Genomic DNA, 14,206 nt, shown 5'->3' on the forward strand with positions numbered 1-14,206 from the left:
TGTTGGCATCCCCGCACCTAGGAAATTTTCTCTGTCTTTCCCATTTCACCATGTGCCAACCCGTGAATCCTCTTCACAAAAGTAGAAAAGAATGAAATGGTTTTATTATTGAATAAACATTAAACCAAGCTGCATGGGATGCCTGGGTGGCTCAGCGGTTGAGCATCTGCCTTTGGCTCAGGTAGTGATCCCGGGATCTGGGATCGAGTCCCACATCAAGCTCCCTGCGGGGAGCCTGCTTCTCCCTCTGCCTATGTCTCTGTCTCTCTCTCTCTGTCTCTCATGAATAAATAAATCTTAAAAAAAAAACCTGCAATGTGCAACTCAAGCAATGCGGTGAAAAACTTTCAAAGACAGAAGGAAACCTCACCTTTTTATATAGCCAGGCAGATATGACCTGTTACATACATGTTCTCAAGAACAATAACTCGTCTTCAAGTGAGAGAACCTGGCAGCACCATTTGCCAAATGTAGTTCATCTCAAATTAACCTGGAGATTGGGGGTAGCCACCTGCCTTTACCCAAAGGAAAAATAAAACACTGATCTCTTTGACAAGCAGGTTAACAAATTGGAGCCCGGAGCCTAGGTCAAATTCCTGCGGAGACAAGGAGATAAGGGAGCTAGACTCGTTTATGTTTACATTTCAAAGAGATGACTCCAAGGCCCTTAAGAACAACATTCCAGGGTAGTAAAACTGGCAGGAAGCCTATTTAGCTTTTTACAAGATTTACGTCCATCTGGAAGGGACAGAGAATACATTTTACAAGTTTTCTAAAGGAAAATGCCCTAAGAAAAGGGAGGGTGGAAAGCCTCGTTCACTTTTGACATGGGGGAAATTCAACTTCTGAAAAATTTGTTTTTACGCTACAGGACCTTCACACGTTTCCCTGCTCTGTGCCCCCTTCCAGGGCCACCCTTCCCTCGCCTGTTCACCTGGTCATCTAGGACTAATCGCTCAAAATCCTTACCAGCCCCATTCCTACAGTAAGCTGCCCAGAACAGCAGGCCGGACACTCCTGGAGCCAGACGGACACTCCAGCCCCAGCCCCACCAGAGACCAGCTGGTATCAAAAGCTAGGACTACAGGTTTCTTAGAACTGGAAAACGTTGCAGTTGTGTGGTCTGATTCCAACTCATTTCAAATACGGTAAAACCGAGACACGGGAAAATCCCTAATGGGTACCTAGGCCTTCGGGTCACTGGCCAGAAAAGGGCACTTAAGGATTCCCCGTCCAGATTCAGGAACCCCGAGAGTCAGCTCCCAGTGACTGAAAAAAAAAATGCGCTTTCTTCCACCACGGCACGACGGGGGTTAAAGTCCACAGCGCGCAGGTTTCCACCCGACTGCGCCTGCGCGAGTCCGGACATGCGAATCTGCCTCAGAGCCTGACGTTTCGCGCAGCCCCTCCTGATCCGGAACACGACCCACATTCCACCGGTCCTCCTTTGACAGGCGTGACCCTAACCAATAAGGATGGAGGGCTGAATCCGGCGGAGCCAATGGTGAAAGTCCGAGGGGCGGCGGAGGCGGACTCTGCGAGGAAACAAGAAGACAGGCCCAAGATGGAGGCGGCGGTGGCCGTAGCGGCGTGACAGGTGAGGGCGGGCCCCGCGGGGTTAGGTTTCTGGAGCGACCGTCGGGCGCGGGCTGGGAGCCGGGACCGAAAGCTTAGCTCCAGGATGGCTTCGCTTGGGCCCCGGCGCCCCCCGCCCGGAACCGCAGAAATGGTTTGACCCGGGGCGACCCATCGTCGACAGCGGGGGTGGGGGGGTAGACAGGAATAGGGGTGCAAGGCTGCGGGGCATGGTTTCGCCCGTCGCGTGTGGCAGTGCGGCTGCGCAGAGTTGGCAGGCCTTCGGTAGGCGGGGCCGGGCTGAATGGGACCTGGGCTGTGGTGCGGGGCCCGGACTCAACCTACACCTCCTTGAGGTCTCTTGATGACCCTTCCTTGTGGGCAATGGGGAGTGCGTGGAGACGTGGTTCAATCAATCGCTCTCCTTCTGGATCAGTGTCTGATCCGCTAGGAGAATGTTTGAGGATTCCCCCATGACTGCTCTTTATTCCTCCCCAGCCTCCTTCGATTATCACCAGTAACATGTCTGTGACCCTTTTCATTAATTAGGGGGATCTTGGACCCCTCCACCCCCGCTTTAAAACCTGTTGATCTCACCTCGACAGTGTTTGGTAATGCAGCATTACCCTCCGTCCCCCCAAGACAATGTCTAGTGATCTCCTGCTACCCACTTTTCTCCCCCTTACAGTGCCTTCAGCACAGTTCCTGCTAAGCCCTATGGAGTCCCCATCACAGTCTGGTGACTGTCCTTAGCCACCTAACAGTGTTTGAGAGCCTACTATCGTTACAGGCCAGGCCAGGGCTTAGGGATTCCTGCAGGGTCCTTAAGAGCACTGCTTGGTCCTAATTCCCATTCCCCCCCACCAGCCAAGGGCATTATCTGCTGATCTTCCATTTCTTTCCCATCCTCCCATCTGTGACTCCTCCCTCACCACGGTATCTGGTAACCACTTTACTCCATTCAAAAGCCAGGACAGCCTGTTCATGCCCTTTATGTACCGGACACACCCCATTGCAGTGTGGTTTGACTTCCTTGTTAGCCCCCAGCAGAGACTCGGTACTCCTGGACCTTCCAGGACAGCGTGTGCTGCCTCTCCTTGTGTCCTTACTACCCCCTCCTCCACCCCTACCCTCTGCAGTGAATCATAGACCTTGGCCCTTGAGAGTGAGACAAACAACAGGAGAGGCTGAGCAGAGGGGAGCTGGATGAGTTCAAGGTGTCTGCAAGATCCCTTGGCTGTTGTGTGTAGATGAGGCAACGGGGTGATGTGGAGCCTGGAGATTGAGGGGGTTGTTTTTGTCCCTGCCACTTTGCTTCCAGACCATTTTTACTGGCTCTCTGAATTCCTCCTGTGTTCTAGGAGCCCCATGGCACCTGCTCAGCCCCGCCTCGGCCCGTCTTGACAAAGTCCTAGGCTCCATGGAGCCACCACGGGGCCCCCCTGCCAACGGGGCCGAGCCGTCCCGGGCAGTGGGCACTGTCAAAGTATACCTGCCCAACAAGCAACGCACCGTGGTGAGTCTGACTGGGGCAAAACGGGCAGGGGATGGGCATGAACCCAGTTGTAAGTCTTGGATCTGAATGGGGACTAGGGGTGGGAGGAGGCTTTTTACAGAGGCTTGGGAAAGTCGGCTGGGGCCCGTGTTGGGCACTGACCCAGCCATCCTCACACGTGCGTGCACACACAGGTGACTGTCCGGGATGGCATGAGTGTCTACGACTCTCTTGACAAGGCCCTCAAGGTACGGGGTCTCAATCAGGATTGCTGTGTGGTCTACCGGCTCATTGAGGGGTAAGTGTGCTCCCTCCCCCACTTCACTGCCCTCCCCTGGGTGCTCAGCCTCCCGTCCTCTCCGCAGAGGCATCTGACTCCTTCCCTCTGTGGTGCGGTTTCCATTAGTTTTCCCTTGAGTTCAGTGACTCCATGGGTGCATGTAGCTTTTGTTCCATAACTTCAGTAGCTCATTGGCCTTCGAGGTCAGCAGCTTATCTCTCCTTGGCCCTCAGGTCCTTACCCTGTTCCCACATCTCGTACCAGAGTTTGTCTGTGTTCTTTCATGATGTCATCCATTTGCCAACTCTCTGCGCCCTGTTTCCTCATTCTCGGTCTGCCGAGCTGCGCTACGCTGGCCTTCCATTTATTCCTCTGTCCTGGGCTTCCTTAATTGTTCTGATCACCTCACACGTTGCTTCTTTATTCATCATCTCTGTGCCACATCAGCCACTTTTTTAGGGGCTTGCTTAGCACTTCTGAGATTTCATTATATATTCACTGTCTCATTTGCTCCTCACCTCATGGTTATGAGCGTGGACTCTTCAGGCTGGCCAGGTACTCCCAATCCTGTGTGGCCTTGGGCAAGTCAGTGTATCCCTCTGAGTCCCAGATTCCTCATCCGTAAAATGGGAGCAAGGATAGTAATGAGTTCCTAGAGTTGCCATGCTGAAAATTAAACATGTCAGATATTACTCCATGGATGATAGGTGTGGAGGGACTTTTGGGGGTTCCGTGCCTCCCATCATCCCTGTCCACCCTCTCACCAACTCCTTTCCATGCCCCCTACAGGCGAAAGACAGTCACTGCCTGGGACACAGCCATTGCCCCCCTGGATGGAGAGGAGCTCATTGTAGAGGTCCTCGAAGACGTCCCACTGACCATGCACAATTTTGTGAGTGTGGGGTGGATAGTCGGGGCAGACTGTGAGCCTGGGGCGGGTTTGTCCTTGACCAGGCCTCAATCTTCCCTGCTCTGTGGCAGCAGGTACGGAAGACGTTCTTCAGCCTGGCATTCTGCGACTTCTGCCTTAAGTTTCTGTTCCATGGCTTCCGCTGCCAAACCTGTGGCTACAAGTTCCACCAGCATTGTTCCTCCAAGGTCCCCACAGTCTGTGTTGACATGAGTACCAACTGCCGACAGTGAGCCTGGCCTGGGGTGGGCGGGGGAATGGGGAGGACAGAAGCTACAAGGTTCTTACTGACCCTTACAAGGCTGACCCTTGTCCTCTTACTGTGTACCCTTAATGCCCTCAAGGTTTTACCACAGTGTCCAGGATTTGTCCGGAGGCTCCAGACAGCACGAAGCTCCCTCAAACCGCCCCTTGAATGAGCCGCTAACCCCTCAGGGTCCCAGGTAGGGATGCCTTAGCTGAAGGCCTGTTGTCAGGAGAAAAAAATCTGGAGGCCCTTGTAGACCACAAGCCATACTTCATTCATTTGTTTATTTGACAAACGTTTATTGAGCACCTACAGGTGTGGAGCTGTGGGACCTTCAGCAAGTCACCTAATCTCTCTGGGCCTTAGTGTTTTCATCTACAAAGAGGGAATAATAATACTTTTTACCATAAAGGATTTTGATGAGAATTTAAATGTGTTAAGGCATATCCAGTGCTGAGAACAAGATCTGGTACAGAATAAGAAGTCTTGGGAAGCCTGGGTGGCTCAGCGGTTTAGCACCGCCTTCAGCTCAGGGTGTGATCCTGGAGTCCTGGGATGAGTCCCACGTTGGGCTCCCTGCATGGAGCCTGCTCCCTCTGCCTGTGTCTCTGCCTCTCTCAATCTCTCTCTCAATCTCTTTCTCTCTCTGTGTGTCTCTCATGAGTAAGTAAATAAAATCTTTAAAAAAAATAAAATAAAAACTAAATAACTGATTTATGAAAAAAATAAGAAGTCTTTATTAATTACAAACACATGTATATATATGTGTGTATCTAACTATTTCATTAATTCTTACAGCACAACCATGCTTAAGCCTTTCCATTTTGAAATACATATTATCATAAATTCCCTTTTGTTTCCTTTAAGTATTATAATACTGTAGTATTTCTATGTTAAAGTATATTATTGTCCTAAAATAGTATAAATGCATTATAAAATATGCATTTTATTTGTCTATCATAGAATGTCTGTATTTACATAATATACAATGTTAAGAGACGCCCAGGTGGCTCAGTGGTTGAGCGCCTGCCTTTGGCCCAGGGCGTGATCCTGGAGCCCCGAGGTTAAGTCCCACATCGGGCTCCCCGCATGGGCCTGCTTCTCTCTCTGCCTCTCTCTCTCTCTCTCTGTGTCTCATGAATAAATAAAATCTTAAAAAAATCCTGCCCCTGTGACAGTTTAAAAAAAATACACAATGTTAATACATTGTGTTCTATTTACACTACTTTTATATAATGTAAAACACATTTTTATGTAATATAAAATAGTAAAGTTAGGGCATTGTCACTTTTAATTATGGGTATATGTGGATTAATTATTTATGAATTTAATTTCAAGATAGTGAAAGGGGCATTTAAAAATACATTTGTGACATTACAATAAATATATGTAGCATGTATATTTATATATTAACATGTGCATCTATGTATAACATATATAGTTGACCCTTGAACAACATGGGCTTGAACTGCGTGGGTCCACTCTCATATGGATTTTTTACATGCAGTACTATATTTTCTTCTTTTTAAAAGATTTTTATTTATTAGAGAGAGCGCGCGCGCACGAGCGTGCACAAGGAGGGGGAGGGGCAGGAGAAGCAGACTCTGCTAAGCAGGGAGTCAGATGCAAGGCTCATCTCAGGACCGCAGGATCATGACCTGAGCTGAAGGCAGACACTTGACTGACTGAGCCGCCCAAAATGTATTTTCTCTTATGATTTTATTAAAAATATTTATTTTCTCTAACTTTATTGTAAGGATACAGTATATAATACATAGAACATATAAAATATGAGTTCATTGACTGTTTATGTTATCAGTAAGGCTTCTGATCAACAGTAGGCTCTTAGTAGCTAAGTTTTTGGGGAGTCAGAAGTTACATGCGGCTGTTCAGCTGGGCAGGGGATTGGTGGTGCCCCTAATCCCTGCATCGTTCAAGGATTAAGTGTGTAATGTTATAATATGCATATTTGGAGCCATTGGTGTTTTATTTTTTTTTATTTTTATTTTTATTTTTTTTAATTTTTATTTATTATTTATGATAGGCACACAGTGAGAGAGAGAGAGAGGTGGAGACACAGGCAGAGGGAGAAGCAGGCTCCATGCACCGGGAGCCTGACGTGGGATTTGATCCTGGGTCTCCAGGATCGCGCCCTGGGCCAAAGGCAGGCGCTAAACCGCTGCGCCACCCAGGGATCCCGCCATTGGTGTTTTAATACAGATAACGTGTTGTATGTTATATAACAATATATTTGAATAGCATATGTAGGTATATATTCCCCCTCCCCCCGCCGCTATATAGCTTGCTGTTCTTCCTTTAGGTCTTTTTAAAAATTAATTGATTATTAAAGATTTTATTTATTAGAGCACGCATGTGAGAGAGTTGAGCACGAGGGAGGGAGGGGCAGAGGGAGAAGCAGACCCCCTGCAGAGCAGTGAGCCCAAGTGGGACTCAATCCCAGGATCCTGGGGCCATGATCTGAGCTGAAGGCAGACACTTAACCAACTGAGCCACCCAGGCTCAGTGAAGACCTCCTTTGGGTCTTCACCCCAATGTCCCCTCAGAGAAGCCTTTCTACACCTTGCCCAGGACACTTTTTGTCTCCATGTTGCTCTGTTTCTTTATCACACCTGTCACCAAGAGACATGTTAAATGTTTGTTTTTTTATGGCGCTCTCTTCTTAACTGGAACATCAGCCCCACAAGGGCAGGAACTTTTATTCATTTTGCCCACAGTTTTATTTCCACGACCTTGGGTGGTCTCTGCCACAGGGCAGGCACTCAGTAAGTGTTTCTTGAGGAGATGAATAACAGCAATGACAGTAGATAGTTACTGTGAGCTACATGTACATTTACTGGGGTGGGGGGCGGCTTTACTTGTTCTCTTGTTCGTTTGACAGTGATCTCACAGCCTTTCCTCTGCCAGCTCCTGCACCCAGCACCGCGACCCTGAGCACTTTCCCTTCCCTGCCCCTGCCAACACCCCACTCCAGCGCATCCGCTCCACATCCACTCCCAACGTCCATATGGTCAGCACCACAGCCCCCATGGACTCCAGCCTCATCCAGGTTGGTGTGGAGGGGGTCGGTCAGAGAAGGCACCGGGCAGAGGGGAGACCATGCCTCTTGGCTCCCGTGTCCTCTCTCTGACTCCTGTCCCTCTTCTTCCAGCTCACTGCCCAGAGTTTTAGCACCGATGGTGAGCCCACCGCCCCCCGGCCATGCCCCATGCCCCCTCACCCCGCCCCGCTTGCCTCCACTCACATCCCCTCCACCATTGCAGCTGCTGGTAGTAGAGGTGGTGGTGACGGAGCCCCTCGGGGGAGCCCCAGCCCGGCCAGCGTGTCCTCGGGGAGGAAGTCCCCACATTCCAAGTCCCCGTCAGAGCAGCGGGAGCGGAAGTCCGTGGCTGATGACAAGAAGAAAGTGGTAAGCTCCGGGGGAGCATTGGGTGGGGGGTGCCCCAGGCTGAGTGATGAGGGAAGTGGGCAGGCTCCTGAGATGCTGCCCATGTGGCCCACAGAAGAATCTGGGGTACCGGGACTCCGGCTATTACTGGGAGGTGCCACCCAGTGAGGTGCAGCTGCTGAAGAGGATTGGGACGGGCTCGTTTGGCACTGTGTTTCGCGGGCGGTGGCATGGCGATGTGGCTGTGAAGGTGCTCAAGGTGGCCCAGCCCACAGCTGAGCAGGCCCAGGCCTTCAAGAATGAGATGCAGGTGCTCAGGTGAGATGGCTTGGGTGCGCATGCGTGGGTGGGGGTGAGTGGGGGATGGGGGCCAGGCAAGGCGATGCTCTGGGCACTTCCCGCACGTCACCCGCGCCTATGTTGTGTTAGAACCATCACTGTAAGCCGTTTCTCAATCAGGGATATTCCTTTCCTCTCTGGGAAATAGGTATGTGGTGAGGCCCTCTGATGATATTGTTTGTGTTTGGGTTGATATTAGTATCAGTTAATGTCTCCGCCTCCAAAACGTGGGTTTTCTCATTTGCCTGCTGCGAAACGGGTATGGCCCAAGGACAACAGCCTTACTGTGTGCATTTAATATTAATTGCATGATGTAAACCTCATTGCCAGGAAGGCTCGTGTCCTGCCTTTTCCTCTGCTCATATTGCATCGTTAGTATTAGGTTTATCGTGTTGGATTCCTGTTATTAGTTACAGCAGTGCCATAATTTAAAGAGCAGTGTTACTTAACTTAATGTAGTCATTGTGTGATTAATGATTGTAGTTGCTCTATTTAATATATCATTAGTATATATTAGTTAATTTGCACTGAGAAACCCTGGTGTGCCTTTTCTGCCACTCTAGTTACTGCCACTCCTGGAGTTGCTGACATGGACTTTCCCTCTGACAAATGGTCACAGTTACATTACAGAGTTGATGTTACCGTAATTTCTTGTGCTATTTTAATATCTATCCTCATTATGGATGCCGCAGTAAGAACACTTTTATTCTGTTCCTCTCTGTGAAATTATTTGAGCACGCTCTTAGTTTGTATTGTATTATGTATTAATATTTTAGTTGTAATCTGACCACCATGAAGAACGCGCATGTCCTCTGTTATCCACTCTGACATGAGCAAAATTGCAGAGCATTGTTAGTGTTGTTTGCATTTGCGTTATCATTATAACTGCAGTTACTACTTCTCCAAGGAGGGAGGGTTCTCTTCTAAACCAGAGGTCATCTGTTCATCCGTGACAGCATTTCTGTTCACCTAGACTCAGGTATCCAGCAGCAATAACAAGGACAGTGACATTTTCAGGGTGCTTACCTGTGTTAGGTACTGTTCTAAGCACCTTACAGATTACTTACTAACTGTTCTTCCCAACATCCCCATAAGGTAGCTAATATCATTATCACGGTTTTGAAGTTGAGGAACATGAGGCCCAGAGAGGTTAAGTGACCTCTCTGAGGTTGCACAGTGAGTACCTGGGGAAGCCTGGATTGGAACACAGGATCAGATCTGAGTCCTAACTCCACAAGGCTCTTGTGGTGATTAACAGGATACAGTCACATGTCACTGGTGTTTTTACTGGCGTCTGTTGGTATTCTGTATCAGTGAGGAAGGTTGGCATTCCACTTTCTTGTCTGTAAAATGGTCACAGGCCCAGGTCATGGTCAAGGTCAGAGGTTGGCAGGGGTCGATGATGGAGAGAGCCACTGGTCGGTAGAGGGGTGGGGGGCAGTAGTCTTTCCCTCCTGCTTTTGTTGGGAGACTTGGATGAAGAAGCTCGGGACAGGAGCCCCGGGACGGAATCACAGCCCATCAAACATATTTCACAGATGCATTGAACTATGTCTCAGGGCCATAGTCTGGCCCTGAGCCTCCTAAAAGACAAGGTGGAAATGATGACAGAAGGTAGCAGTGAACAGTACCATTCCTAATGCTCAGAAAGTGACGGTTGTTCCTTTTCTTTCCTGCCCTGGTACCACCCTCCATGCCTACAGGAAGACCCGTCATGTCAACATCTTGCTGTTCATGGGTTTCATGACCCGGCCAGGATTTGCCATCATCACACAGTGGTGTGAGGGCTCCAGCCTCTACCACCACCTGCATGTGGCCGACACACGCTTCGACATGGTCCAGCTCATTGATGTGGCCCGACAGACTGCCCAGGGCATGGAGTGAGCCTCCCAGCCTAGGAACAAAGGGAGGGGGTGGGGAAAGGAGGTAACCCCCAGCCAATTTACCCTCTGCTTTCACCCCCACAGCTACCTCCATGCCAAGAACATCATCCACCGAGATCTCAAGTCTAACAGTATCTGCCTGTCACTGTCTAAGGGTCTGGGGGGGGGGGTGAGGGCCTTCTGGGGATGCATGGAGAGGGGCATGTGTCAAGTGAGTCCCTACCCAAGTCAAGATTGTAGCTAGTTTGTGTGATACTGGGGGGCTTCTGGTCAGGGTCCGAGGCACGACTGGTATGGGGGCATCAATGGGAACCTCTCAGTCAGGATGGGAGATGGGGTTATTGGAGCTCCTGTAGTGGCCCTTGACCCTGGTGGACATCTTCCTACATGAGGGGCTCACAGTGAAGATTGGTGATTTTGGCCTGGCCACAGTGAAGACGCGGTGGAGTGGGGCCCAGCCCTTGGAGCAGCCCTCAGGCTCTGTACTGTGGATGGTGAGTTGGGCTGGCCTGGGGCCATATAGATAGTGTGAGTTGCTGGGCTGGGATGTGGGGAGCCAAGCGGGGATGGGGTAGCTCATGCCAGATGTGGGTGTCTAGACTGCTCATGTTTTATCTCATGTGGATGCTCTGAGTTGTACCCAGTGTGGCTGGTGGGATCTGGGACTAGGGCCAGCCATTGGCTGACCTCCATGGTCCTCTTGCCTGGTCTGGTGTGCCCTATTGAAGGCAGCTGAGGTGATCCGTATGCAGGACCCGAACCCCTACAGCTTCCAATCGGATGTCTACGCCTATGGGGTTGTGCTCTATGAGCTCATGACCGGCTCACTGCCTTACAGCCACATTGGCAGCCGTGACCAGGTGAGCCCCCCACCTTACCCGCAATCTCCTAGGCAAAGGAATCCCTTCAGCCTCCAAACCCCAGATTTCCTCCTTTGTAAAGACCAAGAATGCCACACTTCCCCCAGAAACCCAAAGTCTTCAGGGCTGAGGACTCCCAGAATCCTCTGGTCTTCCCTACCTAGAATCCCCTCCTTCCCTACACATCTCCAATCTTCTGGGTCCTTGAAGTCCAGAATCTCCTGAATCCTCTATACCTGGAATCCACCGTGGCCCCCAAACACCCAGAAGTACCCTGGAACCTGTAGGTACCTACAGTCCTCTGGCCTGGGTACTCAAAATCCCCCAAGTCCCAAAGGCCAGAATCCCATTTCTCCCAGTAACACAAGTCATTTGTGCTTCTGGAATACTCACAGATACCAACAGTTATTCAGGCCTTGGGCATCTGGCAGGCTTTGGGGGCCCAGGAACCCATGATACTCTAGGTCCCAGACTCTCAGAGTTCTCCAGGTTTAAGGCATGGACTCTCGCAGGCCCTCAGAAACCTGGGACACTAGGCTCCAAGCACCGAGCACTCACAGTCCTGCAGACCACATGGAACCCATAGTTCTCTAGGCCCCCAACCACTACAGAAATACAGGCTCTGGAGGTTTAGACTCCTTGAGCTCTTTCTGGACCCAGAATTTCATATTTCCCCTGACTTTGGTACTTTCTAGGCTGATAAGTCCCCTTGAAACCTGTGAGGGTAGGGATACCTATAATTCTTTACTGCTCCCAAACTTAAATCCCTCTGTTCTGCAAGTAGAGCATCCTTGTCCTCAGAAACCCAGAGTCCTTGGATCCACAAGTTCCCCATGATCTTCCAAACCCCAATACCCAGAGTACCCTAGTTTCCCCAAGAAGGAGCCTCCAAAGCCCCTTGAGACCCAGAATTCCCTCAGCCTCCCAGCCCAGGCCCCCAGATCACCCCATTCCTGCCCCTCCAGATTATCTTTATGGTGGGCCGTGGTTATCTGTCCCCGGACCTCAGCAAAATCTCCAGCAACTGCCCCAAGGCCATGCGGCGCCTGCTGTCTGACTGCCTCAAGTTCCAGCGGGAGGAACGTCCCCTCTTCCCCCAGGTGAGCCAGGTTGGCGGGCTGGGCACACCGGGGAGGGTGAGTCTGAGGAGGAGGAAGACTCCCAGGTGTCAGTGGGAATTCTATATGTTCAAGGCTCAGCAGTCTACGATGTGTATGTGCAGGCACACTTCCCCGTTAGGCTGGGGTATGTGGGTGTTGGGGTGCCCGTGTGGCTCTGGACACCCCTCCTAACCTACCCCTGCCCCTAGATCCTGGCCACGATTGAGCTGCTGCAGCGGTCACTCCCCAAGATTGAGCGGAGTGCCTCCGAACCCTCCTTGCACCGCACCCAGGCTGATGAGTTGCCCGCCTGCCTACTCAGCGCAGCCCGCCTTGTGCCTTAGGCCCTGCCCCCAGTCACCAGGGAACCAGTCTCAGCCTGCCATGCCAAGGAGCCCTGCCCACCAATCAGTGTTCTGTCTCTGCCCTGATACTGCCTCAGGATCCCCCATACCCATCCTGGGAGATGGAGGTATCCCCATGTGCTTTTCCAGTTCCTCTGGAAGCAGGGGGCCCCCAAAGACCGAGACCCCTGCTTCCTCCATAATTTGGTTTCCTCTTGGCTTTGGGGATAACTTCTAAATCTGGGAGCTCCTCTATCTCCAAGCTGGGCTTTGTGGCAGGGATTCCACTCAGAACCTCTCTGGAATTTGTGCCTGATGTGCCTTCCACTGGATTTTGGGGTCCCCAGCACCCCGTGTGGATTTGGGGGGTCCCCTCTGTGTCTTCCCTACCATTCAAGGACTCCCCTCTTCACCAAGAAGTACAGAATTCTGCTGGGCCTTTGCTTGTTTATTTTGCTTCCCGACTCTTCTCATGGGGTTCAGAGCCGCTGAAGGGTGGGAGTGAGTCCAGGCAAGGAGTGGTGGGTGGGGGGGAATGCGGACCACACAAACAGCGCCACTGCACGCATCACCACAGGCGGCACGATGAACGAAGACCACATATGCCAAGCACGGCACGAGAGGAGGCCACGTCAGTCACAGACACAGACATCACGGCAAAGGTGGGGAAGTGGAGGACCCCTGGCCCTCCATGTGCAAAGGAGTCTGGGAGGATGGGTGGAGTTTGCATATTTAAAGATAGCTGTCAGAGGCAGGAAAGTGGGAGTGTGGGTCCCTGGGGAACAGAAGAGTCCTAGCCCTAGGAGGGCCTCCCAATGTGTTGAATGGGATTGGGGCCGGTTAGGAGAAATCCTTGGGCTGGATAGTGGCATCTGAAGAGGTGGATCTCTAGAGATGAGAGATCCATGGAAAGGGGTGCCAAGGCCGGGGTTTCTTAAGGATTTCGGAAATTCTGATGGGGAACAAGACGAACTTGAGAGATCTGGGACCAGGAGTATGGTTTTCCAAGAATTTCAGGGCTCTAGGAGGGGAACTCAGCAGTGTTAGGGCCAGAACACGTTCCCTGGTGTTTGGGAGCTTCTGGGGAGGAAAGTGCATTCTCGAAGTGGAGGGGAGCCAGGAATAGAGAGAGGTCTTTAGGGATTTGGAGGTTCTAAAACTGAAAAGTTTTGAGGTCGCCAGGAGTGGGCTTTTAAAAGGACTCAGGAATTCCAAAAGTGAGAATTGGATTTAGGACCAGGAGTGAGGTCTCCCCAGGGACTTGGGCATTCTGCGGAATGAGAAGAGGGATCTTGGTGGACCAGGAGAGGGCTTCTCAAGGGATTTGGAGACTCAAAAAGTGAGAAATGGATTCAGGGCCCAGAGAGGGGTTGCCCAGGAGGAATTAAGGGTTCTCAGGGTGGGGTGTCAGTCGGAGAAGAGGCTGGCGAAAGACTTCCTCAGGCTGCGGATGGTCTCAGCTTTCACCTCGTCCTGGCTAAGGCTGGGCCTGGGCGGGGCTGGCTCTGGAAGGTTGAAGGCATTGGTCAGAGACTGGGATTTGCTAGAGAGAGACAAGGTGGAGGCATGGGAGGAAGGGGAGGGGAGGAAGGGAGGAAGGGGAGAGAAACACAATGTTACCCCAGGCCCGGCCCAGCCCTGCCCCACTAGTCCTGGGGCTGTGCCTGTGACCCTCCCACCCACCATCACAGGCGTGGACCCTAATGGATTCTCAGGTGGAGTGGGGGAGCCCTGGGCCAGGCTGGGAGGACTTGGATGAAGCCTGGC

General features: G+C 51.3%; 2 protein-coding genes across 3 annotated transcripts in view; one reads left to right on the forward strand and one right to left on the reverse strand.

Moving 5' to 3' along the window:
* The first annotated feature begins 1,392 nt into the window (after positions 1–1,392).
* On the forward strand, positions 1,393–12,878 carry ARAF (A-Raf proto-oncogene, serine/threonine kinase). Its single transcript, XM_025468930.3, has 16 exons — positions 1,393–1,597; positions 2,937–3,091; positions 3,265–3,368; positions 4,140–4,242; positions 4,335–4,489; positions 4,605–4,703; positions 7,433–7,574; positions 7,677–7,704; positions 7,789–7,934; positions 8,029–8,231; positions 9,956–10,132; positions 10,220–10,266; positions 10,511–10,629; positions 10,864–10,995; positions 11,961–12,095; positions 12,305–12,878. Exons 2-16 carry the CDS (start codon positions 2,996–2,998, stop codon positions 12,437–12,439), a joined length of 1,821 nt encoding a protein of 606 aa, XP_025324715.1. The 5' UTR covers positions 1,393–1,597; positions 2,937–2,995; the 3' UTR covers positions 12,440–12,878.
* Positions 12,867–14,206, reverse strand: part of SYN1 (synapsin I) — a 49,554-nt gene continuing 48,214 nt past the window's right edge. Inside the window, exon 13 of one of the 2 annotated variants that reach the window (XM_025468896.3) lies at positions 12,867–13,944. In XM_025468896.3, coding sequence (XP_025324681.1) covers positions 13,917–13,944 — 28 coding nt within the window. In that variant the 3' untranslated portion in view covers positions 12,867–13,916. Of the gene's footprint in view, positions 13,983–14,206 lie in introns of both variants that reach the window. The other variant, XM_025468895.3, reaches the window with a different exon arrangement.

This window comes from Canis lupus, chromosome X (genome assembly GCF_003254725.2).
Source record: "Canis lupus dingo isolate Sandy chromosome X, ASM325472v2, whole genome shotgun sequence".
Classification (NCBI taxonomy): domain Eukaryota; kingdom Metazoa; phylum Chordata; class Mammalia; order Carnivora; family Canidae; genus Canis; species Canis lupus.